At 42.6% G+C, this 25591-nt stretch overlaps 2 protein-coding genes across 8 annotated transcripts in view; both read left to right on the top strand.

Annotated features, from left to right (window-relative positions):
• The window catches only part of LOC141780036 (uncharacterized), a 69421-nt gene that overhangs the window by 32477 nt on the left and 11353 nt on the right, over positions 1-25591 (top strand). The window lies entirely within an intron of this gene.
• Positions 1-25591, top strand: part of ap2a1 (adaptor related protein complex 2 subunit alpha 1) — a 30061-nt gene that overhangs the window by 3380 nt on the left and 1090 nt on the right. The window contains exons 2-21 of one of the 7 annotated variants that reach the window (XM_074655089.1): positions 1136-1347; positions 6772-6965; positions 8533-8662; positions 9001-9102; positions 9569-9828; positions 11271-11439; positions 11571-11708; positions 12025-12207; positions 13098-13195; positions 13286-13517; positions 13747-13935; positions 14743-14897; positions 17950-18012; positions 20978-21040; positions 22568-22650; positions 23056-23145; positions 23751-23874; positions 24119-24235; positions 24332-24401; positions 24696-24830. In XM_074655089.1, coding sequence (XP_074511190.1) covers positions 1136-1347; positions 6772-6965; positions 8533-8662; positions 9001-9102; positions 9569-9828; positions 11271-11439; positions 11571-11708; positions 12025-12207; positions 13098-13195; positions 13286-13517; positions 13747-13935; positions 14743-14897; positions 17950-18012; positions 20978-21040; positions 22568-22650; positions 23056-23145; positions 23751-23874; positions 24119-24235; positions 24332-24401; positions 24696-24830 — 2807 coding nt within the window. Of the gene's footprint in view, positions 1-1135; positions 1348-6771; positions 6966-8532; positions 8663-9000; positions 9103-9568; positions 9829-11270; positions 11440-11570; positions 11709-12024; positions 12208-13097; positions 13196-13285; positions 13518-13746; positions 13936-14742; positions 14898-17949; positions 18013-20977; positions 21041-22567; positions 22651-23055; positions 23430-23746; positions 23875-24118; positions 24236-24331; positions 24402-24695; positions 24837-25591 lie in introns of those variants that run through there. The other 6 variants (XR_012596520.1, XR_012596521.1, XM_074655090.1 and 3 more) reach the window with 6 other exon arrangements.

The raw sequence follows: 25591 nt of genomic DNA, 5'->3' as shown, positions 1-25591 counted from the left end.
TTACCACATTATGGGTCAAGACATTTGGTAAACACGTCTCACTCGTTTCCCCTCGGTTTCCTCAATGTCTGTTCACACACACGTAGCTCTTGCCGGGGCGGCTGGAAGTCCCTGTCATACTGGAGCATTTACGCCTTGTTCGTTTACAGTTTCTTTGTAACTTTGGGCACTTCACAATAGCTGTGCAGAACAAAATAAGCATAGATAACAGAAGGAAAGTCCTCTGTTTATTGTCCATGGCCCTCCTCAAAGCCACAAACTATGCCTTCAAACGCCCATTCCATAAGGCTGATAACGCGGCGCTGTACATGCCGCTCTCAAATCGCTCTAATAATATCTTGCCCTCCTGCGCATGCAGTGAGTAGTAGCATTATAAAATGCAGAATTTAATTGCACACAGGGCTCCAGACAAACTTTTTGCATCGGTTGTACTGGTGCGCCGAACTTTTTCATTTAGGTGCACCGGTACATAAGCGTTTTGTCAGTTCCCACAGGCCTACACATCTGTCATTTATTAACACATTGTATTAATGGTTATAAACAGGAATACAGGTGTAGTTAAATGTTTTTGAGTGAGGAGGCCATCTCCACCCAGGCCAACCCCCCACCCTCCTGCACTTCTGGTCAGGATTAGGCATCTTAACGGGGACTGGGGAGACAAGTGGAGGAGCGCCGTTTACCTGCGCTGATGATGTCGGACTGGGCTGGACCAAAGTGGTCGCATTCTGGAGCCCTGAATTATCTCCAATTCATATGTCTCTTGCCTGCCATGTTTTACTAATGGGCTAAAAATAGCATCCTGCAACCCTGTTTTGTACATTGCACTTTGCTAATAAGCCAGAGTGAGGGGAGAGAAAAGATTTTGATTGCAGATTTGTTGGCCTCGGAGCTTAGGGAACCCAGAACTCAAAGTCACTCACACTGGGGCAGCTAACTAATTTTTCTTGTTAGCACACGCTAATTAAATTTGAAGCTGTGAAGAAATTTGATGATTTTGTGGCTCTGTTGTGGAGCTATAATAAAATCAATTAGACAAATACGACAGATATGTGTCCCACTGAAGGTTATCAGAGAGATTCTTTTCTTTGTGAAAAATAACGCTGACATGGTGCTACTTTTCTTTCCCCCCCGTCAGGTAAGAGCAAGGAAGCCGAGATCAAACGGATCAATAAAGAGCTGGCCAACATCCGCTCCAAGTTTAAAGGGGACAAGGCACTCGACGGCTACAGCAAGAAGAAATATGTCTGCAAGCTGCTCTTCATCTTCCTGCTCGGCCACGACATTGACTTTGGACACATGGAGGCAGTCAACCTGCTGAGCTCCAACAAGTACACAGAGAAACAGATCGTAAGTCTGCTACTGGTTGTGTTGTGTGTGTGTGTTTACAGTATTGATTGATTGAGTTTTGTATGGCTGTACCTAGAACAGAATTATCCAAGTTGGTTCAAGTCACCAGTTTAGTTTGCTTTTTTAATCTATATATATTGTCATTGTTATAAATGCTCCACATTAATACTGATGATTTTTCTTCAATACACCTTACCTACAATTCTGACACATTTATTATTCACAGTCCAGTGCACCTGTAGAGCACTTGCCCCATATTATTAATCTCCAAACAGCCTACAAGTCAGGTGTTTTTACCTGTAAGTAGGGGCTGTCACAATCATGAAACTTTAGTTGATGATTTATTCTCATACAGATAATTGCGATCAAGGTTAGAGAACTTTTTGTCAGTCACATTTACAAACCAAGAATTACCAATCCTGGTTTATTGATTTGGATTGTTGAAATTGGAAGCTCATTTTGATCATTTTACGATATAGAATTGAAGTCGTGACACTCCTAGTGGAAATCCAGCCCACCTGGCTGCAGCCTAGAAAATGGAACTCAGCTATTTTCTGGGCCGCTGCCAAGATGTGGACATGATTTCCGACCAGCAGAGTGATACAAATAAACACGACATAACCAGTGTGGCTTAGCCTGGACCTCTGTAGTGCTGTCTGGGGTTTCCTCCCCCAGGAATCTTTTTGATAAACCGTCTCTATTTTGATGTTTTTTTTTATTCACTCTGGCACCTTATTTACATACGACATGAGCTTGAGTTAATTTGCATTCATGCTCACAGTTTACAACTGAATAGAAGCAGAATTTACATTAATAACAAAATAGAAATAACACCGGTGTTACCGATTGCAGCTGACATTTTACAAGAAAAGACAGCGCTCAATATCTGTAGAGAGCTTACTTTGATCTTTACCGTCGGATATCTCCGGTCAAGCTTTCACTGCAAGGCTGCAGGTTTCAAAAGAGATGACACACCGGATGTGACCGCTCCGTCCTCCGCACAGCGAACGTATGGTTCCCTTATAGCGTTGGGTTTAAATCCGAAGTACAGCCAAAGTACTAGTGCCATAGGCGCTTTTGCTTTTCGCTTTGACACCAAATCCAAAGGACACTGCCACACTCAAGACACCGCCTGACCACAGCAGTGTAGATGGTGACAAGGTCCTCGCAAGATAGGCCGTGTCCGGCTAGAACAGTCAAAAAGTGGAGCCCTTTAGAGGCTTTTCCTCACTACCTGTTCAAGGTGAGTGTCCCCCGTAGAGGTCAGAGTCTAGGTGAAAGCCTATAGGTACTTGGTGGTGGTAACGACTGGGACTTCCTGTCCCCCGACAAACAGAGGAGCAGGTTGCGGTGGATTTCTTGAGAAGCAGATTCTCAGTTCCACTGGTTTTTCCTCCATTGAGCAGCATGTTGTTTGATGCAGCCCATTTATCCAGCTGCCGGGCTTCCATCGCCATTGAAGTGTCACTGTGAATGTTGCCCGACCGAGTCCTATGTCGTCAGCATACCCAATGTCCAATGTGTTGTCAAAGATGGTATTTGGAGTGGACGTGTGTAGGAGGAAAAGGTATGGCGAACCCAGGCCTCCTTTGGGGAGCCCCAGATGTGACCTCTGACCAAGAACCGTAAATGCCATTTGCAAGTTCTATGCCACGCCCCCTCCTCTCCTTCCTTCACCGGAGCATCTGCCTTGTCTGAGCAACTGAAAGTTTTGTATAGGAAGTGACTCATGTCATCGAACATGTCGTCGGTGTGGAAGTCCTTCAGCGTGAGGGAAGAAGACCAAAAGCTTGCAATTACTCTTAACTGCAAGTCCAGAATAAGCCACGGAGGAACAACCTTAAAAACATTTGAAAAAAACAAACGTAATCAGACACTTCTTATATAGTCATTCATCGGCCAAGAAAATTGCCGGTACCAAAAGTGAGTCGAGTCGAGCAGAGCCGAACCATGCCGTGTCAAGGAGGCATTTGCAGGCCTGTTTTCTGACCCAGAAGTCAAATTTCTCTGTAAAAGATGTAGAATTGAATTCACTGTATTCGGTACAAATGTTATGATACGATTTCAGTCACTGCGGTTGTGCTGTATGTGTGTTAATGTCCCAGCCAAACTGCATTTTGTAGTAATGTATAAGTGCCACAAGATGGCAATAGCTACATTTGTTACATTTTTGTTCACAAAAACGGTCCTGCAAATGTTTCACAATAAAAGTCTTGTTTGGACAGAATCCCTTCATTTCCTATGAAAACCCTAGAGGGCTTTTAATTTGAAACAGATACAGGAAGTGCAGTGCTTGTATTTAACAATATAATGCAGTAACAATTTAACAGGGCAAATATGACCAAATATGCTTATCAATCAGATAAACATCTCTAAGATAAACCTGCTTCAAATAAACATCCTGTTCTATTGTAGAGTTATTTTAAATGAGTGGACCTAACCAATGTGACGAAAAAGCGGCTCAAGACATTCAGTTCATGTAGGACGCTTGATTTTATTTTCAAATGTTAACATGCAATGGGGAAAACACAAAGCCATGTTTCCATCCAAGCATTTCTAAGTAAATTATCTAATTAGAAAAGCTGGATGCAAACAATAAAATTCAACAAAACGTCCACAATAAAAAGGTTTTTCACTCGCTTGAGATGTTTTTTTTCCCCTTTTGTCCAGAAAGAGTTTATGCAACAAATAAGCGATGAAAACGTGTTTGTCGAATAAAAAATGATGTAGCGAACAAGATCAGCTGTTGGTTGCAATTACATTGCACAACAATTCAAAACTGGGTTTAAATATACTGAAATTAAGCAGCAAAAACATTTGCCTAATAATAGGGGCTGAAGAATCTGACCATGATTCATTGCCAAATTTTGGTACTTGACTGGTTTTGGCTAGTATTCAAAGTATTGAGCTTATCGAGCCCTAAAGCTTTATCCAGAGCCAAATTATGTGATCGTATTGAAGTCGTTGTTAGAACAACATATGAAATACTCTACTCCTGCTCTGTTGAACCACACCAGATCCAAGTTTGCTGAGGGTATTGACAGAAGTAGAGATCAATGACATGTGTGTCATCACCCGCATACTGGCCAGAATCACAAACCCTGCTGAGTCTCATGCTAGGTATCAGCTCGTAGACGGGGTTGTTTTTATACCTACAATATTTTAGTGCTCTACCTAACATCAGACTGGGTCTGTAAATGCAAGCACAAAATGTTGAAGCACGGCTTTAATCATGACAACCACAAACATGAAATGTTATTAAAAAAATAACAATAAGTCAATAACTCCTATAACCTTTCAGTGTCCATAATTGCCCTTCTCTGGTTCACACCGGTACCAACTGAGATGGGGGTAGATTCTTGGCTTGCAAGCTGTTCGATAAATGTAAGTGGTAAATGGACTTTCATTTACATAGCGCTTTTCTAGTCTTCCGACCACTCAATGCTACATGTCAGCATTCACCCACACATTCACACACTGATGGCAGAGGCTGCCATGCAAGGAGCCAACTCTGCCCATCAGGATCTAATCTAAATACTCATTCACACACCGATGGCACATGTTGATGATGGGGTTAAGTATCTTGCTCAAGGACACTTCGACATGTGGACTGGAGGAGCCGGGGGATCAAACTGCCGACCTTCCGATTTGGAGGACGTCCCACTCTACCTCTGAGCCACAGCCGCCCCCATAAATGTTAAAGCAGAACAAATACCTCCTCAGCCACTGAGTATTTCCTGATTCTATGTGGTGGACTGTTTTTTGTCAGGAACAGGAAATGTTGAGTAAGCAGAATAATGCTGAGTAAGGATCTTTATTACTGGGAGTTGACCGCTGTACCACCAAAGACAGTCTCTAGTCTCTAGTGCAGTTAATAAATTAGCAGACTTACTTGCTCAGTGAAGTAGGTTCTAGGTGAATTTAACCTAAATTGGTTGGCAAATGACTCAAATGGTCTAAAAGAGATGTGTGACAATCTCAATCTGTCACAGCTGATTTGTTGAGCCGACCAGACCAAACTTGAAGGATCCTTCTAAATCAATATTGATAGATTTTTAATGAACATGCTTTTCTCAGTGTCCACCAGCTCACACAGGGCTCGGCATTAACGCTTGCCCGAGGCAAGTAAAAACTCTATGTCCGGGCAAGTGGAATGCCTCGTGCAGTTGTCCGATCGGGGCAAGTGAAAAATAAATATGATCTTTATTAGTGATGCCCCAATATTCAATAAAAAAATATGTGATCAGGAGATTGACATTAATGCTTTCGTTCGAGTGCCCAGAGTGTACGCTCTGCCGCTCCGAGAGTGAGGTGCTCTGAATAACTGAACGGTAACGTTACATTCCAGCTGCGCTACCAATTTACGAATGGTCCAGTTTGTGCCAGAGTGTGCTCTGGCGCTCGGAGTGACAATTTACGAATGCGTGAAGCTACGTTGTGAACAACAAATTTGTGTTGAAATCAGCAGAAAGAGAGCTGGTTAATATTAGCTGTTAGCAGCCAGCGGGCAGCGCAGTCCACACACGGGAGAAGTTTGCCTTCAGGACTTTCTACCAAAACCAGTTTATTTGAACCTAAACCGTGATCTTTTTCTAAACCTAACCAAGTAGGTTTGTTTCCCAAACCTGTCAGAAAGTGCTTGCGTGCGTGCGTGGATAGTTGATAAAAAGTGGAGTTAATTAATGTCCAAGTCTGTATTGGACGTGTAGGTTTACATTATAGGTTTACATTATAGGCTTATTGCCTGTTTTAGCGAGGCACCACTTGTTTTGTTTTTTCAGACCAAATCGTGCTCCTAAGTAACAACAAGAATACAGTACATGTTCTTGGCTTTGTGCCATTTGAAATGATTTGGGATTATTTGCCTGCACTGTATGTCCACAGGCATACGCAGCAATGCGACACCAGAGGCAGAAATGACTTATTATGACAGCAGTTTCTGCTGCTGTTGAATTGTGTTGTATTATAACAGCGTTTCTAATATTTTGTCCACCCCGTTTATTATTTAGGGTAGACTGAATATTTGAAACAACTGTCAGTATAACAAAATTACAAGCCATCTTGTAGGAAAAGTGCAATAACTGAATTGTTATTATTGTTTGTTTGTTGAGCTATTGTCATCTCAAAGCTCTGACTTGACAGATCTCAGCAACAGATTTCAAGATTTCAAGACTCTGCAGTTTGACAATTAGTAATGTTTTGGCACCACCTGCTGGTTAATGTGAAATTACCCTTACACATCACACAGATCCAGTTAGCATAGGTTCATGATGTGGAGGACTGTAGTGATTGGGAGGTTAATGGACCTAATAAACCAGACATATGATATGGCACACCCACTGAGCACTGTCTTTCTTGTCCCTTCTACCTCCACTGTTTTTTTCTCATTGGTGTCATTGCTCTCTTGTTTTCTGTTTACTCCAGGGCTACCTGTTCATCTCAGTGCTGGTAAACAGCAACAGCGAGCTGATCCGTCTGATCAACAACGCCATCAAGAATGACCTGTCCAGCCGCAACCCCACCTTCATGTGCCTGGCGCTGCACTGCATCGCGAACGTGGGAAGCCGCGAGATGGCCGAGGCCTTCGCCAGCGAGATCCCCCGGATCCTGGTTGCTGGGTGAGTGTGAACCTCTGCTTCGAAAAGGGTTGAGGAAGTTAAAATGAATGGAAAATCTTTTCCTCAATTGCCCCGTTTTATTTTTTCTTGTGTTTTTGCTGTGAGTGATGAAGCCAAGACAGTTTTCTATCATGTCGCTTTATATCTCTGTAACGTCTAGAGCCTAACTTATCAGTCAGCAGATTTAATCGGCCGATATATCGCCCCATCATATTGGCGAACATGTTGTCCGATTTGCGCCGATACGATAACTTTGATGGCTCATAATTGCTGTTAATACTATATTTCCACAGTAGCGCATGCTCTGTTCAACATTGTACCGGGTACTATTAACATTCAAGAAGAAACTCAGGACAGTGTCATTCAACATTAAGGACAAGCTCTTTGTTCCCCTAAGGAAATACAGCTGACTAAAGAAATGTAACAGCCACCTCACTCATGGTTAAAGCTATAAACTAGTGTTGGGTGATATTAAAATTCCCCTACTGATAATATCGCTTTAAGAGAAACGATATACAATATCATCGTCTTAAAAAAATCTGAAGAGAGACGCACATAGATATAAATATCTAGAGACTGGAGCTGCATATTTTGCATTACCTATAAGAGGCCACAGAGTGGCTACAATGTGTCGGCAGTAAAAGCCGTTTTACACAAGGGGCATGCTGAGATCAATAAATCAGATGAATCAACTGGTGAGGTTGTTTTTAATTACATAACATGTTTATCAACACTGATGTCTGCCCTTTTTCATATCTGAAATGACGCCATTGTAGTAGCTTGTAATGGCTGTCTCAGGTCTCTGTCTCTTCTCTCTCTCTCACACACTCACTAGTACGTAACGGGCTGAATTTCAGCCTACAGGCACGTTTTTTCAGCTCAACATTGGTGAGTCAGAGCAGCTGATGTTGGCAGCGAGAGCAACAAGCTAGCTGACTGCTGAGTGCCGTCTCTCTGCTCTGCGCACACAAAGCTCCGCCTCCGCCCTCGGTGACAGCCATTGGTGACACGCTGCGATCAGAGGAGAGAGAGAGAGAGAGAGAAGGGGGGAAAAAAGGAGAGGAGAGAAAACAAGCACGACAGTAAAATGACAGCAAAACCGTATTACAGCACACTTGTAATGCACTGCAGAAGGATTTCTGTTTTGCTTTTGTAATGATTATGTACAGAGGTGGGTCACACAGATGCTGGTATTGAAAAGACGCAGCTTTTTATATTGTAGACTGTTGTAGTCTACATTTGGAAACACTTTCTAAATAAAAGGGGAGTTCAGAATTATCTGACTTGCTTGTATTAATTGATGAAAAAGTAGACATGTGCTGTAATATAGAAAAGTGAGGATGCGATTCATTGAGATGAATCGAGCATTCAAATCGCTGACCGGTGAATCGTAATCGAATCGTTGAATGTTCAAACCTCTGATCAATACATATCTGCCGATATATCGGAATTATTTTACTCCCTAATATTGGACTTGGCATCTGCCCAAAAAAATCCTGTATCGGTCGGGTCGGGCTCTAGTAACTTCACTAAGCTGCTGGTTAATGTGAATGTGATGCACCTACAGTGATACGATGGACAGCGTGAAACAGTCGGCCGCCCTGTGTCTGCTGCGGCTCTATAAGACCTCTCCTGACTTGGTGCTGATGGGGGAGTGGACATCACGCGTTGTGCACCTGCTCAACGACCAACACATGGTGAGCGCACAATTCAGACCTGCTTTGACAGCCAGGAACATAGCTCTGATGATGCAGTTATGATGCAGCCTTGTTGTACCTGTTTGTGTGTGCATCTTTAATTGAGTTTTTATAAGACATTTAATGGTCAGATCAAAAACACTGAGGGGTTGATTAGCTAACATATTTGTAATGATGTTAAACCTTTTAATGATAGATGTAAATGTTAAACCTTTAATGTTACTAGCAGAATCAGAAATTGATTTTGAATTGATGAAACCAGTTGCACAACTGGTATCCACACTGAGCTGTGATCGATCTATAAGCTCTGTTCTTTTGCGTGTGTGTTTGGGGTTTAGGGCGTGGTGACGGCAGCCATCTCTCTCATCACCTGTCTGAGCCAGAAGAATCCAGATGAGTTCAAGACCTGCGTTTCCCTGGCCGTTTCCCGACTTAGCAGGGTGAGTGTGTGAGTGTGAGTGCGTGTGTGTGTGACACACAATCAATTGAAAAGAGAACTTTAAATAATAAGTGGAAATCTTATAGAATTCAGTTATTCTTTGCATGACCGGCGCTCTTCCTGGGGTCTTCCCTCGGGCGCTCTAAGTCGTTTGTTTTCATAGTCTCACAAAACAGATTTTCTCAGGGTTTTACGATGGCAACATTCATTCCTTTCAATTAAAAATGTTTTCTACGAACCTCATATCAAAGCTAGGCTTCCCAGGTGGATGTGTAGACCACTGATAAGCTCATTACTAAGAGAGTGATGTCTGTACACTTAAGTGCACTCCCATGGTTCTGATACTGTAGATTCTGCTCATGTCAGGGCTTCCTATATATAGTAAGCTGCACTTTGCCAAGTCTTACATGGTTCAGTTCTGACTGGCCATAATAAGTTCTAAGAAAAATTATTTTTGTTTTCTCCAGATTGTGTCGTCGGCCTCCACTGATCTACAGGATTACACCTACTACTTTGTCCCGGCACCGTGGCTCTCCTGCAAGCTGCTGCGCCTGCTGCAGTGCTACCCTCCGCCAGAAGATGGCGCCGTCAAAGGCCGTCTGGTAGAGTGTCTGGAGACCATCCTCAATAAGGCCCAGGAGCCACCCAAGTCCAAGAAGGTGCAGCATTCCAATGCCAAGAATGCTATCTTGTTTGAGGCTATCTCACTGATAATCCACTATGACAGGTGAGTGTTCAGAGTAACGCGACTCGCAGCAGCACACCAGCACAGTGAAAAATGCAGCATCTCCCCTAGGTTACTACTTTGGGGGGGTCCGATGGGAAACCGGGGGTTGGGTGGGAGGGGCGGTATTATTAGAAGAATTGAAGAATAACCGCTAACAAACTTCGGTGATAAAATCATTTCATTTTCATATAAATTCTTCAAAATAAAAGCCCACTGTTATTATTTATAAGCTTTTATTATGAAGCAGCAAAATCAGGAAATGTCGGGTTTTCATCAGCAGTAACTTTAACACGACTCCGAAACAGCTGAAAGCGAACACGAAACCGTAAAATAAAGCAAATATCTGAAAGTTAAAACGGGGGGGCAGGAGAGAAACTAAATTTCTAAATTAAAAGATTCAGTTAGAAGCTACAGAAGATCTGGGAGCTGAACACACATAGACTTTTAAAAAACGTCTTTCTCTCTCGTCTCCTGCACAGAAATGAGTTGAGTCTCGCTCGTAACTCACGCTAGTTTTAGCCGCAGAAGGAGGGGGGGTTGGTCATCAAGAGCTGGTCATCGCAACCCGCATATAGGCGGGTCGGCTGCGCTTTCGCCCGACTCTGGAAATGGTTCACCTCGGGTGCGACTCGGCACAACTCGGCGTGCTAAAACTGGTAATAGAAACGTAAAGTAACGTGGCATGGTTTATCTTGGCGTGGCCAAAAGTGCCAATGGAAGTCTCAGCTCGGGCTGTGAGGGTTACAGCAACCCTCTCCCAGACCTTGCCTCTTCCCGGGGCTGTGGACTTAATGCTCGCTGCCCCTACTCTCCCTCATTAAGCATGCGTTGTGGGTGCGTTGTGTCATCACCATTCATATCTATACAACCAATGTGTTTATGATTTAAATTGTTTACTAGAGCACAAAATTGTTTATAGCTTCTTAGTTTTTCTGTCAAAGAAGTTCACCTGATTGATGCATTTAACTTTAAAATGTACAAAATTTAGGGCGAATATTTTTCTTTCATATCGCAGAAAATAAAATGTTGCGATGTCAGTGTGTGACTGAAATGACTGAAGGTATTCAAATATTTAAAGGAGACCTTGAGTATTATGATGGGCTACATGTATGTCTAATGTCAGAAGAAATTAGCATTTAATTAAAGGGAAAAAAAGTCATTTATAATGGCCATTTACTTTAATTTAGGAGTGATGTTGATGAAACTGAAATCTTACTGGTTCGTTACATTGGGTTTAACCCAAATGCATGTTCAGTATGACTAACCCTTATTCATTCATTTTCTAGATATTTCCTTCACTGTGTTGAAATAATTTTTGTTATTGTTTTGTTAATGAATTAGTGTGAAGCCTTACTCAGTCCTAACTGGCCTGCACAATCTGACCCCACAGAGAGTTTTACCAGGCTACCAGTGGATTAAGTTTTTGGTTTCTGTTCCCGCAGTGAGCCAAACCTGCTGGTGCGAGCCTGTAATCAGCTGGGCCAGTTCCTGCAGCACAGAGAGACTAACCTGCGCTACCTGGCTCTGGAGAGCATGTGCACTCTGGCCAGCTCTGAGTTTTCCCACGAAGCTGTCAAGACGCACATCGAGACCGTCATCAACGCGCTCAAGGTTAGTGTCTCACACTTGGAACTAAAGACAATGCACACATAGTTCTACAGTTTGTCTTTAGGCACATCTATACCTCTGTCACATTTATTTTCTTCCATTTTGTCACCGTTTGTCTCTCTGCGTCTCTACAGACCGAGAGGGATGTGAGTGTTCGACAGAGGGCGGCTGATCTACTGTACGCCATGTGCGATCGCAGCAATGCCAAGCAGATCGTGGCCGAGATGCTCAGCTACCTCGAGACGGCGGACTACTCCATCAGAGAGGAGATGGTGGGTGTGAGAGAGTGTGCCAAGACACATTTTGTGCCATACTATATTCTTTTTTTTCCCCTCTATATGTGGCCGACTATATCTCTCTCTGATTGTCAAGTGAGAATTGGTGAAGGTGGTTTCTTTCCACCATCTGTATATTGCATTCATCAACATAAAAAAAGCAACAGTCCAGCAGTGTTTAGAAAGCGTATTAATACTGACAAACCAAACAATTGACCTAACTTTAAGTCTAATACTCAGCAGTGTACAAAATAATCAAATCTGATTTCTTTCTGCTGATTGAGCTGTGGTTTGTTGTGCCTTCCTCAATCAGGTGCTGAAAGTGGCGATACTCGCAGAGAAGTATGCCGTGGATTACTCCTGGTACGTGGACACCATTCTCAACCTCATCCGCATCGCCGGCGACTACGTCAGCGAAGAGGTGTGGTATCGCGTCATTCAGATCGTCATCAACCGAGACGACGTGCAGGGCTACGCCGCCAAGACGGTCTTTGAGGTGCCACTACATAAACTCTACAAATCATCAAAAACACAATACTTTGTTTTATTTTTTATTATCGACTAAAATGTTTATAACGTATATCCGTAGAATATCAAAAATTTTAAATAATGAAATTTGACATAGAATGTCTGCTCAGGTTTATAATCTTATTGAGTCCATTTTTAAAAAAATATTATTTATTTATTGTATTTTTCAGGTCGTAATACAAACTGACATCACATAATCAATCAATCAAGTGTCATATCATCACATCATGGCACCATAGGCCTACAATTTAAACATGAAATATATAATATATATAACCTCATATACAGAAAAAATGATGTTAAATATAGCTGAAAATGCATATAGTCATTATAAAGAAAAGCTGCCATACCACAATTTCTTTTAAAACTATGCCATGATGATGATATACTTGATTGATTGATTGATTGAGTGATGTCAGTTTGTAGTGTGACCTGATTGGTCCATGTGGAGTCAACCGACCTACAGCTTGTGGAAGGCTCTGGTGATGAGCAATGAGTGACGGGCAGAGTGCGCGCAGGCAGGCAGGCAAGCCCGTCCAATCATTACATCCATTACATTTCAATGAAATGATTGAACGGGTTTATTACAGTCCTGCGACAGCTACAGATACCGGATGTTTTAATTTTTTTATTTGTCAGAGTATTTGATTTATTGATTGCTTTCGGGATGTCATAAATGTTTCTAAAACATTTACCAACCCTGCCTTTAACAGGGCATTCAAGAAGGTGGTAGGATGTTACTGTTATGCTTGAGAAAGCTTCAGCAGGTGTTGTGCTGGTGTAGATTTAAATGTGTTGTTTAGCACTGTGTTGTGTTGTATTTAGAAAAACAGTGTGTTGAATCATTGTCTCTTCCAGGCCTTGCAGGCCCCTGCCTGTCATGAGAACATGGTGAAGGTCGGAGGCTACATCCTGGGAGAGTTTGGTAACCTCATCGCTGGTGACCCTCGCTCCAGGTATGTTGGTTTTGCGACTGCCAGGCCCTCCCAAGTTGACAGCTGAAATAATAATAAACGGTAACTCTGCTGTCCTGTCCTGTCATCCAGCCCCCTGGTCCAGTTCAACCTTCTCCACTCCAAGTTCCACCTGTGCTCCGTGCCGACTCGCGCCCTGCTGCTGTCGGCTTACATCAAGTTTATCAACCTGTTCCCAGAGACCAAGGCCACCATCCAAGAGGTGCTGCGCTGCGACAGCCAGATCCGCAACTCAGACGTGGAGCTGCAGCAGCGCGCCGTCGAGTACCTGAAGCTTTCTTCCATCGCTAGCACCGATGTCCTGGTTAGTTCTGATGACCCCTGTTGATGATGACCAAACTCAACTCAGGTCCAGTAACGGAATGATAGAATAATATTTGCAAGGAGCACTGATGGACATTGTTAATAAATGTTCGTTACACTATCTCCAAAAATGGTTATGGTCCGGAGCGCCGCAGTCAAGTTCTAGCTGAACGTGTTGTCTCCATCTACTGTGATGTTTACAGCATGATTGTCCTCTCTGTTCCCCTCAGGCCACTGTCCTGGAGGAGATGCCTCCCTTCCCAGAGAGGGAGTCGTCAATCCTGGCTAAGTTGAAGAAGAAGAAGGGTCCGGGTGCCGTGTCCGTGACAGAGCTGGATGACAGCAAAAGTGCGGGCGGAGAGTTGAATGGAGGGGGTGACCGGGGGCCAGACGCCTCAGTCATGAGTGCCTCCAACGCTGTAAGCAGACTCTCTGAAAGGGGCTTATTCCCATATAGACAGAATTTCTTTTAGAGATGCACCGATCGAACGGTCGACAATCAAAACCGGACACTTTTCAGCCGATCGGTCTCATATTTCCCATTTTTTGCTGCTCACATTTACACACGTGCTACACGATAGTTTTATGTCAAACACAGCATCGCAGACGCTAACGTCACAGTCTCTCTCACACACACACGCTCGCACGCTCGCATGCACACACATGTTGTCGGAGTGGAAGTTCTTCAGCGCGCATGAAGAAGACATAAAGCTATGAAATAAGCCGCGGAGAAACAACCTTAAAACATTTGGAACAACTAACTGAATCAGACACTTCTTATATCGTAATTCATTCTCACGCACAACGTTAACAGAGGTCGGATTGACTTGCATCGCGATGCATCGTTAAAGCTCAATTCCGTACGAGTATTGGGGCGAAGGTAAATTCTAACACTATCACGATGCGTTCAAATGTAATGTTGTAAAATGTCATTTTTGCGAAAAACTTTAATAAATCCAGTTGTTTGATGGAGATGTTTTCACTGCAATATAAAATAGATATTAGACAGGGAATAATGACCTGTTTAACTTCCTGACACTAGCTCTAAGCAGCTTCTAATATATAATTAAAACTACTGAAATCGGAATCGGCGAAGACAAATTGCAATCGGTGCATCTCTGAATTTCTTGGTTTCTTTCAGCTTCCTTTATGTTTACCAGCAGCTGTAACAAAAAATACAACATTTTCATGGCCTGTACTGCAAGTTTTCCTTTGTTTTTTTGCAGTCTACCCCGTCACCATCAGCAGACCTCCTTGGGATTCGTTCGGCTGCTCCCCTTGGTGCTGCTCCAACCGGCGCTGGCAGCCTATTGGTGGATGTGTTCTCCGAGGTGGGGCCTGCCGCACCTTCTGCTGCTGTGAACGACGACGGCTTCCTAAGGTGAAAGGTCATCTCTTGATATGCAAATGTAGAAAATCCACCGTAAGCCAAAGTCCAGTATGACGTGCTACAGCAAAGCTCGCTGATACTTCTGTCTTGCTGTCAAAGGAAAGAAACTGTGTCTGCTCGAGACAGCAGTACCATAGAAATGATCCTGATCCGAGTCTTTTAACACAACGGGTACGGGTGGAGGGAAAAGATCGATATAGCATAGTATCGCGATATTTTGAACGTCGGTATTGTATCGACACACGGACGTCATGTATCGGATCTTTTACTATATAAACTATGAAACTCTTAACAATCCAACGCTACTCTGTCTTTCAGAGGTTGTAGCGGGCTAGAAAGCTTACAGTGAAGATACTGGTATCATATGAAACTAGAAAAAACCTAAGGAACGCGTCGGTACCAACCATGTCATGTTCGCTTGTTGGGAAGAACGCTAAATAACGCTCTAAAGTTGCGCTAAATTTTGGCGAGGAAAAAACTGTCATAGCCAATTTCAAAGGGGGTCCCTTGACCTCTGACCTCCAGATATGTGAATGAAAACTCTGAGATGAACAGAGTGGAAACTGTATGTTATTAAACAGATGTTGACAATCTGCATAATGTGCAATATATCTTATCGCAATACTCTTAAAATCACAATAAGATCGTATCGTGACTTCAGTATGGTAATGCTATAGTGCCGTGGGGCCTCTGGTGAACCCTACTAATGGGGATGAATGAATGGATTTGTCATATACTGGTGTTTAGTGTCTTAATCTGTTAATGTAAGTACTGTAGTTGTGATGTCTGTGATGTCTGTGCTGTGTTTGCACCGTTTAGACTACTATGCGACTAGTCGTAAAGTGTCTGTGTTGATCGTTGCTCTGTTGGCTCTTTCTTTGCTCTATCTTTGTCTAATATGGACCTGTCAACCTGAAGACATTCCTAGTCAGATACTGTATGCTGATGTTACTAAAAATATGATGAAAACTTCAATTAGGGCTCCTACTAGAATCTGTCCCTTGCCCTCCCTCCTCTCTTTGCAGTTTTTTCTTTAGTAGACACTGCTGTCCAGACGCAAACTAGTTTTAAACTCATTGTTTAGGTCAGTATTTAGGTTAGGGGTTTGATAGGTCAAGTTGATATCAGAGGCCCTGTTCAGACCTGGTGTTAACGTGCGTCCTCAGTGATCCGATCACTAGTGGACAGCTCTCAGTACAGTTGTGAACGCACTCAAGACGCATTGAGATCGGATCTTTCAAACCACATTCAGAGGTGGTCTGGGATCACATTCTTTTAGCAGTGTGTACACAAATGTGTCCTGGACACCATTAAGGACCGCCTACTCATCTGATGTCCCGCTGGGATCCGCGGGGTCTCACTGCGCTCCTCATGTGAATAGACAGGCGAGTGCTCGTCTGCCTCGCATATTATGATGTTAATAAAATGTACCAAAATCCAGGAATATGTAGGATATTACTACAGACATTTATGTGATATTACGTCACAACGTCTGCTGTATCAGCCGTGTGTTTACTACGTGTTTATTTGCATATAGAGCAAGGAAGTGAGATCAGATCACAAGTGGCCACTGGAGACGCATGTGGAGACACATTCTAATGCCAGGTGTGAACAGACGTACTTAAAGCTGTCCACTTGTGTTCGGATCACCCAGGTCTGAACAGGGCCTATGTTTCACTGAGCATGTTGTATCTGTCACTCAGTCATGTAGTTTAGCACTAAATAGCATCAGAAAGATCAGGTCCTATCTGGCTGATTATGCTCAACTCCTTGTACAGGCACTATGCATCGCCCTTCTAGCAGGACTGCCATCATGCGCAGCAACACCTCCTCAAAGGTTCTGAAATGCAGCAGTACGCCTGGCCTTCAACCAGCCAAAAACCACTCACGTCATTTCATTTTGCATTACTCTCCACATTCTAGTACCAGGTGTGAACAGACGTACTTTAAGCTGTCCACTTGTGTTGGGATCACTGAGGACGCATGTTAATACCAGGTCTGAACAGGGCCAAAGGTTTGTTGTAATAGTCATAACGTGTTTAAGGTAACATCCAGACAGCCTGTTAGATGAACAATGCTGTGCATGAGAGTGCTGTCAATAAGTCCCTCAGTAGGTAATGCTATAGCAAGGCTTCTTTTTTTTTACAATTGCGCCAACCAGTTGGTACTATAGTTACTATAGTTACTAATTCCAGTCAAGTCTCTTACTCCAACATCGGCTTTATTTACTGTCTGGATGGTAGGATCAATATCAGTGTTGTTTCTGTGTTGGTACCAGACTGGTACGGGAACGTTAGGAGGGATACTCCTTCCTTTCAATAACTCCAAAATAGGTTTATTTACATGTTTGTGTCTTCTTAGCTGGTTATCTAGCCTTTGGTTACATCAGGGAATCATTCTGGTTTTGTTTATGATTGGGTAGAGCGTGTGTGTGTGTGTGTGTGAAACTGTCCCACTGTGAGGAAGTGGTCAGGCTTTCTTATAAAAAAAAAAATTTAGATCAAGATGACCACCGTTAAATTCTCTCTTCAGGAAGGCAAGATTTGGATTTACCTTATACTGTTTCCCATTTGGCCTTTACTTTGAATTCCACAGCTGTGGAATCCCAGTCATTTCATTAGAGAGTGTGTTGTAAGCGTAGTTCTAGGAGATAACGTATCTGTGTGCACTGGAGTAGCTTCAGCTGCTGTGTGCTGAATCATAGTAGCGGAGGGGAAAAAACAAAAAAATCAATTGGGCAGTGTGTGTTTTGGCCCGGCACAGGCTATATTCAGTCCCGCAGCAGTCTGAAGGGCGACCATGAAAGCAGGAAGTGGTGTAGACTCTTTTCTTCACGGTTGGCAGGTCTGCTACACATGTCTGTTCTTTTTTATCTTGCTGTGTATGTGACTGGCTTTTCGTATTTTTCTCTCCTTCCCTTCTCTTCATTTCCCTTTCTCTGTGTGTGTGTGTGTGTGTGTGTGTGTCTCTGTGTGTGTGTGTGTGTGTGCGTGTGTGTCTGTGTGTCTGTCTCCTGTCCTCTACCGTGATTGGACATTGACAGAGATCTGGAACAGCCCACCGAGACCTCTGATTCCCTATTGGTGGAGGGTTCTGGTGACTCGGAGTAAGGGGCCCAGTAGTAAACTACAGAAGTAGCGAGAACAATAGAAATGTAGCACCTTGTTTTATTCTAGGACAGGCTTTTTTTTTTTTATCTTTTAAATTGGAACAATTCATTGGTAATATACACAATACACTGGATGGGTAGCTTGATGCACATGAGCCATTTAGGTTTACATTAAAGCACCGGACTTGCTCTACATACGTTGATGCCTCTCAACAACAAGTTTCTCACCAAAAACTACATCATAGATAGATAGATAGATAGGAATCAATGGAAATGTATCTTTGGCTTCTTCGACAGTATACAATAGTGCAATGGGTATATCAGGATAACGTTAAAATTTAGCTTCGCCCAATACTCAATTTTACTGACTAGAGCCTGAATGCATCATAATGTAAATCAGCATCACCTCCCATGTTGAAATCGGCACTGAACTAGCTCTCCTTCTGCCCGATTTCAACACAGATTTGTTGTTCACAGTGTAGCGTTAACAGGGAAAAAATAGATACAAGTCAGTGTAAATTCCAAATGTTGTCCTTATACTTTGTTATTGTCATCTATAGCAGTTATTTATTACAAAACCACAATTCAAATGATTAGGAAATAAATATAATAATATAAATCTTTTTAATTTAAATATTTGCTTTGATTAGAAACAATTCTTGGCAAACCCACCCCACCCCCCCAAAAAAACTGCATTTTCCCAAATATAGGTCTAAATGGTCCCCGGACATTTCTTTTTTTTTTTTTTTTAAAGTTATTTTTTTGGGGGCATTTTTCCATTTTTATTGAGGACAGTGGATAGAGTCTTGAAAGGGAGGAGAGAGAGAGTGGATGCGGAAAGGGCCACAGGCCGGATTCGAACCCGGGCCGCTGCGGTCAGGACCAAGCCTTGATACATGGACGCCCGCTCTACCAACTGAGCTAACCCAGGCGCCCCCCCGGACATTTCTTGCAAGAAAATATACCATATACACACAATGTACGTGAAAATGGGAGCTAACAATTGGAGAGTTGGACGCACAGTGTAACGCTTGACAACGTATCCGCAGTAGTTGACTGCGACCGACAGTGACTGGCTTTCTTTCAAACTAACGTTGTAAAGTAGCCGGAACTACTAAAGTTTACTACTAAAGGATTCTTGTGCTTCCTGTATTGAGCAGCTGAAAGTCACTAACAATGACAATGTAAGTTATGTTACCATGTTGGTGTGAGTAAACTGCACGTAAGAGCCACAATATGGATTTAGCTGTACAGTTTCTCTGAGGAATAGATTTTAATTGTCAAATCACATAAGGAATTAAGTATTGGTCCAACTTAGTGCATGTTGACCAGTGAACACACTCTTCTTTTTTTTTTTTACTCTAAAACAATGCACATTTGCATAAAATGAAGACAGACAGCACTCCAGAGGTATGACCAAATGATCAGAATACCTTCACAAGTAGGATAATTCACACTGCTGTTGCTGTGGCTCTGCTGCCACGAGAGGGCTTAGTCATCTTATAAAAAGGTAAACCGCCATGCAAACATAATGTCCCGAGTCAAGTCTAGTAAATGGACTAAATGTAGTGCAACTTTTAACAGAATTTTCAGAACAATTGGCAAAAAAAGTTCTGTTACTGTTGCTTCTGTTATGCAAATATTAGGAGTTGAGGGCATCAACATAAAAAAGCCGGTTGGTGGTGCTAGTTTTCATTGAACCATTGAACCATTACAGAAGAAGAGGGCGCAGTGAGATGACGCAATTAAAAGAGCGCCAGTCAAACCTGTAACGGTGAAGAACAATGAAAATGTGACATTTCTGTTTTGTTCCACATATTGATTTGAGGAAGGTTACAGTCGCTCTGCCACTATTTCTAGTCTCTCCATTGGAGCAGAAGCTTCTTCAGTGGATGTGTAAAAGTCACCTGCTTCATGTATGTCTACGTTTATTTGCTAAGTCTGTTTTCACTGTCGTCTTTTAAAAAACCTTTTTGCGACATTCTGATTTTGTTTTTTTGGCGTATATTTCTGGTGTTATCTACTCCGTATATTTTGTTAATCCACAAATTGAAAATGCACTTAAAATGTGACTGACTAGTAACTATACTTACGATAGGACATTATACATGCTGTCATGCTACACAAATACATTGTCACCGCTCAACAAATGTTAATATACCAAGCTGCTAACCCCAAAAACAAAAGCTCAATGTTGTACTGCAGCTGTTATAAAGTGGGGCAAATGCTGTACACACACAAACACACACACACACACACCAAAAAAATCATTTTCGCCAACAATGTTCATGGCATAAAGCTTTAGGTGTAGACTACGTTTTAAACATGTGAGCAGTGTCTGAAATAGAGTAGAGACAGTGAATAATGTTCTGTTGTTTGGACTCTGTACTCAAGCACATGAGATTTCATATGAACCAGTGACCGGGGGGTGAAAGCATTGACTTTAAGGTCTTTAAAATCTTTAACATTGAACAGTGCAGAAGGAGAATGACGTCTTCACCCAGTCTGGATACAAACACTGTCAAATCAAAGCTGAAAGTCGTCACTCTACCCTCACTAGCTAATGTTTAATTTCATATTCAGTGCGCTTGTCTGCTTGAGTATAGCACCAAAACATCAGAAATTGTCCAAATACATACGGACTGCACTGTATGAGTATTTGTTACACACTACCCAGCAGATACCTTTCATTGTGTAATGATGATGACAAACTGCTTTTACTAACTACCTCTGCATTTTATCCTTCTTTCTTCTTCTTCTTCTCACGTTCCTCTCTCTCTCTCTCTCTCTCTCACTCTGTATCACACTGACCCTGCGTTGGTTGGTTGGATGGATGGCTTCTTCCACCTCTCATTTCTGCTCTATCCATTCATTCCCCCCATTTGTCCTTATCCATCCCCCTCCTCTGTCCTGTCCTGTGGGCTGTCTCTCTTCATCCATGCGCTGTCCTGTGGTCTCTCAGCTCTGCTCCTCCCTCTGAGGATGCCGCTCCTCCTCTGTCCGAGGCGGACGACCTTCTTAACAAGTAAGGCCTTTCTCCGGTGTGGAAAGCTTTGTCATGTGTTTGCTCTATAGCTGCCGCTCTGCATGATCTCTACAGGAAGAAGGTTTGTTTTTTTGTCAGAGTAACAGACATAATAAGCACTTACAGTAAACTGGTGATAAGCCATTAACATCCACTGGTTTGATGGAGTGCAGCCATCTCACCAACATAACGCTGTAATAACTTGGTTTGATGATCCAATACTGATCGCTGATGGGTTCCCGTTTTTAAAGAAAGAGTCTCGCATTAGAGACTCTGCAAAATCCACCATGCTGTTATCCAAGTGTGACTCTGTACTGTACTCTAAAATAATGAAATATTACGATCAGCTGATCAGAGCATCCATAGTACTGGCATCACTGGGTCACAGAAGACAGCAGCATGTACAGTAAGTCATTGGTTGTTTAACTGGAACTTCCCACGGTGTTGAGTGGCTACAAGTAACAACTGTTGCCTACTTTTAGCTAGACTTGTCTCCTCTTTCAAGTTTCAGTTTCAACGGTAACTAGTGACAGTTTGGCTAGGGGCTAGTTTGGCTGGGGCTACTTAAGCTGGGCATACACTGTACGATTTTTTAGCCCGTTTCTGGCCCGAATTTTGAGCCACGCAAATCATTTTAGAGTCGGACCGACTTTCAGCTTGCCGTGCAGTGTACGGAAGGGTCGTCGGGACAGTCGGATGAATTTCTGACATGTCATAAATTTTAGTCGACCGTCCGCAGGCTCTTGAAGCAGAGCCACGAGCTGACTCCCCAACGTCACTGTCTTTTTCCTCCTCTTTTCACAGTAATCAGAGCGTAGCTATCAAGATAACAACGCAGGGTACAATAGATATAGCTAGTAAAACCTAGCTAGCTTACCCCCAGTTCTCTCTGCTAAATGGACAAGCCATACTGTCCACGTCTTCCTCGCCACCTGCGAGTCCATATAACGTTACGCCGCTGCCTCTTTTTTTTTTTTTTATAGACGTTTCAGCAGACAGAATGGCACAGATGATCAAAGCAGCACGTTTCAGTCTTGTAAGCATCGTGACCTGTACAGACCTCTGCTAGCAAACAATCTTTACCTGCCTCAGAGCTTTCAAACGAATCTTTATTGACAACGATCGGACCGTACAGTGTGAGCACATAAATCGTGAGCTTTGGCTTCACATCGCAAACGATCTACTCGTACAGTAGGAGTAGGAAGTACACAACAACATTTCTAAAATGGTACAGTGCATGCCCAGCTTTACCTTAAGTATTGTCAACACTGGAAAAAATCTGAGTTCTAAATACAACAAGTCACTTAATAGATTTTGCAGACAATCTGACGCCACTCACACCGGGGACAACAAAGACCTGTTCAGACAAGAAGAACAAACACTATTTAGCTCGTACTGGTAAATTATTGATGTCAAATGATGTTTTATTGTTTTGTCTAGTTCCTTTTTTCCAGATATGACGGAACAACAATTATCAAAGCAACATTTCAGTGTTGACTGACCCTTTAAACTGCCTTCATCCAACAGGTTTGTGTGCAAGAACAACGGGGTTCTGTTTGAGAACCAGCTGCTACAGATCGGCATCAAGTCGGAGTATCGTCAGAATCTGGGTGAGTCGTCTTCGCAGAAAAAGCAGGCGTGGCCCGGCGGCGGGTTTTATCTACACGTGGGCGCGGTTTGGCACGTTGCTGAGTCGGCTGGTCTTGCGGGGTTTTGTTGATAAGTGGGCGTAGTCTGACCTTTTTTTGTGTTACTTTGAGAAATGTGTTGCTGTTTGATTGTCAACTGATTGAGATTCGACATCACGCCTGCTGCCTCAAACATATCTACTGTGCTCTATCTAACCGTATTTCCCCGCCCTCACCTCTACACAACAAGCAGTAAGCTGCGTGCAACCATTAGAGGGTGTGATCTGATGTGTTGACCGTGCCTGCCGTATTGATATTTACTGAGTACTCCATAAACCACCAAAGCCATGTTAATGAACAGAATGACCTTGTCTCTCTCTCTCTCAGGGAGGATGTACTTATTCTATGGGAACAAGACGTCAGTGCAATTTGCCAGCTTCACAACCACAGTCAGCTGTCCTGGGGAGCTACAGTCTCATATCCTTTCTGTGCAGCGATGTTTCAGTATGTTTAAAAAACAACAAAAAGCTTCAGATGGGATAACTGGAACACAGCGCGGCATTCAGCCATTTCAAAACAAATCTCTCGCTGGGTTCAAAGTAGAGCCGATATCAGCCGGTAGACGTATAAATCAGCTGATAAATGACAAGAAATTGAAGTACAGAAACACCAAAGATATGTTTTGAAACAGTGTCACCAGAAAGTAGTGTCAAGTTTATTCTTCAACTGTAAAATTTCATTAAAAAAAAGTGATTAAAAACGTATCAAAAAGTTTTATTTATGTTATGGGTTGTGTAAACAAAATGAATATAGGCCGATATATCAAAAAGTCTATCGGTCCGGCCATAGTTCAAAGAAATAAAATCATCACCTCTCTATCATCATAATGGAAAATGTAGAAAGCTCAACTTGAGCGACTTGCCCTTGTTTAACAGTTAATAGATTAACTGTTAATCATCATAATGCTGCCTTACTGACCAAACTAAGGGCTGCACCGACACCGCGAGGTTAGTGTGTTCACAGTTTGAGGTGTTTGGAAGTCTGTCTGTGTGATGTCTTGATGGTCCTTGACAACCAGCCACAGCTCAACGTTCAGACCAAACCAGTGGAACCACTGGTAGAGGGTGGAGCCCAGATCCAACAGGTCCTCAACATAGAGTGTATTACTGACTTCGCTGAAGCCCCGCTGCTCAACATCAAGTTCAGGTAAGCTCGCAAAAAAGCAGTATGTAATTGGAACTGTGGTTATCACTGGAGTATGGGGAGAAAAAGAGATAAATCAATCCTGTCCACATAGAGCTTCAGACAAAAACACAGAGGGATGCGTAGACCTGCAGTGTGGATGCGCTTTTATTTGATTTATTATATTATTATTTAACCTTTTATTTAACCAGGCAAGTCAATTAAGAACAAATTCTTATTTACAATGGTGACCTGGTGTTCTGTTCAGATACGGAGGAGCTCTGCAGAACCTGACCCTCAAGCTGCCCGTCACCATCAACAAGTTCTTCCAGCCAACTGAGATGGCCTCACACGACTTCTTCCAGCGCTGGAAACAGCTCAGCCAGTAAGTGTGTGTGTGTGTGTGTGTGAGAGAGTTTTCTGTGTTTTGTCAGTGTATTTAGGTTTGAAGCTGAACTCTCCTTGTGTGAACTCTCCTCAGGCCACAACAAGAAGCACAAAAGATATTCAAGGCTAACCACAGCATGGACACTGAAGTACTTAAAGCTAAGGTACGTCCACCTTTAACAGCTCATTCTTCTGCAACTCTTTTTATCATCACTAATCTCCTCGTCCACCACATCTGGCTTCTGGGCTCTCATGTTGTGGTACTTTAGTTTAATTGTTTTTTTGAAAAAGTGTACGAAAATCCATATTTATAACCTTTAAGTCCGAACAACTTTTGCCTCTCGTAACACTCCCGTTTTTTGTCATTAATGTCCTCTATTATTATTATTATTATTATTATTATTATTATGATCCTATTCTGGTCTCGTTCATTCTTTGTGACACGTGTTTGTGCGTAGCTACTGGGACTGGGAACAGCCTTGTTGGACGACGTCGATCCGAACCCAGAGAACTACGTGTGTGCTGGAGTGATCCAGACCAAGGGCCAGCAGGTTGGCTGTCTGCTGAGACTTGAGCCAAACGCTCAGGCACAGGTACAGGTATAACTGGTTCCTAAATAATAGAATGATAAATACTAGGGCTGTGATATGGCAAGCTTCTGGCAATACGATACGTATCATGATACGGGGGGTAACAGTTCAATATCTTGCGATACTGTCAGCAAGGCAATAAATTGCCTTTTAATTTTAGGAAAACTGTCATAGTATAAAGAACATTTTAGAATAGACAAAAATAACACATTTATACTGCATGCAAAAAAATGCATGGATTTTGCCCCAAAACTGCATGTGATTATCATAAAGTGGGCATGTATGTATAGAACCCATTTACATTCACATATCTGGAGGTCAGAGGTCAAGGGACCCCTTTGAAAATCACCATGACAGTTTATCCTCTCCAAAATTTAGCGTAAGTTTGGAAGGTTATTTAACCTCCTTGATTGGTATAGATTCTTTAGGTTTAGGTTTAAAACTGAGTCCGCTGCAACCTCTGAAAGATCGAATAGCGGGGCCCAAAATATCATGATACTCATGTGTATCGATGTTTTTCTTACACTCCTAATAAATACATTTCAAAGCCTCGTGTGCAGCAGCTACTGTAGCTTCTCTTTGCCAGATTTCAACATTTCAAAATAAATATACTATTTAATCAAACACTCGCCGGCTAACCAGGAACATGTGTTTTCCATGTTCATCATGTGCATCTGATGATGTAGATTAGAAGGTGAAATATACACCGATCAGCCATAACATTAAGACCACTGACAGGTGAAGTGAATACCATTGATCATCTC

The sequence above is a fragment of the Sebastes fasciatus genome, chromosome 13 (assembly GCF_043250625.1).
Source record: "Sebastes fasciatus isolate fSebFas1 chromosome 13, fSebFas1.pri, whole genome shotgun sequence".
Classification (NCBI taxonomy): Eukaryota; Metazoa; Chordata; class Actinopteri; order Perciformes; family Sebastidae; genus Sebastes; species Sebastes fasciatus.
Note: the sequence above shows the minus strand (reverse complement) of the source record. Positions and strands in the feature narration are given on the sequence as shown.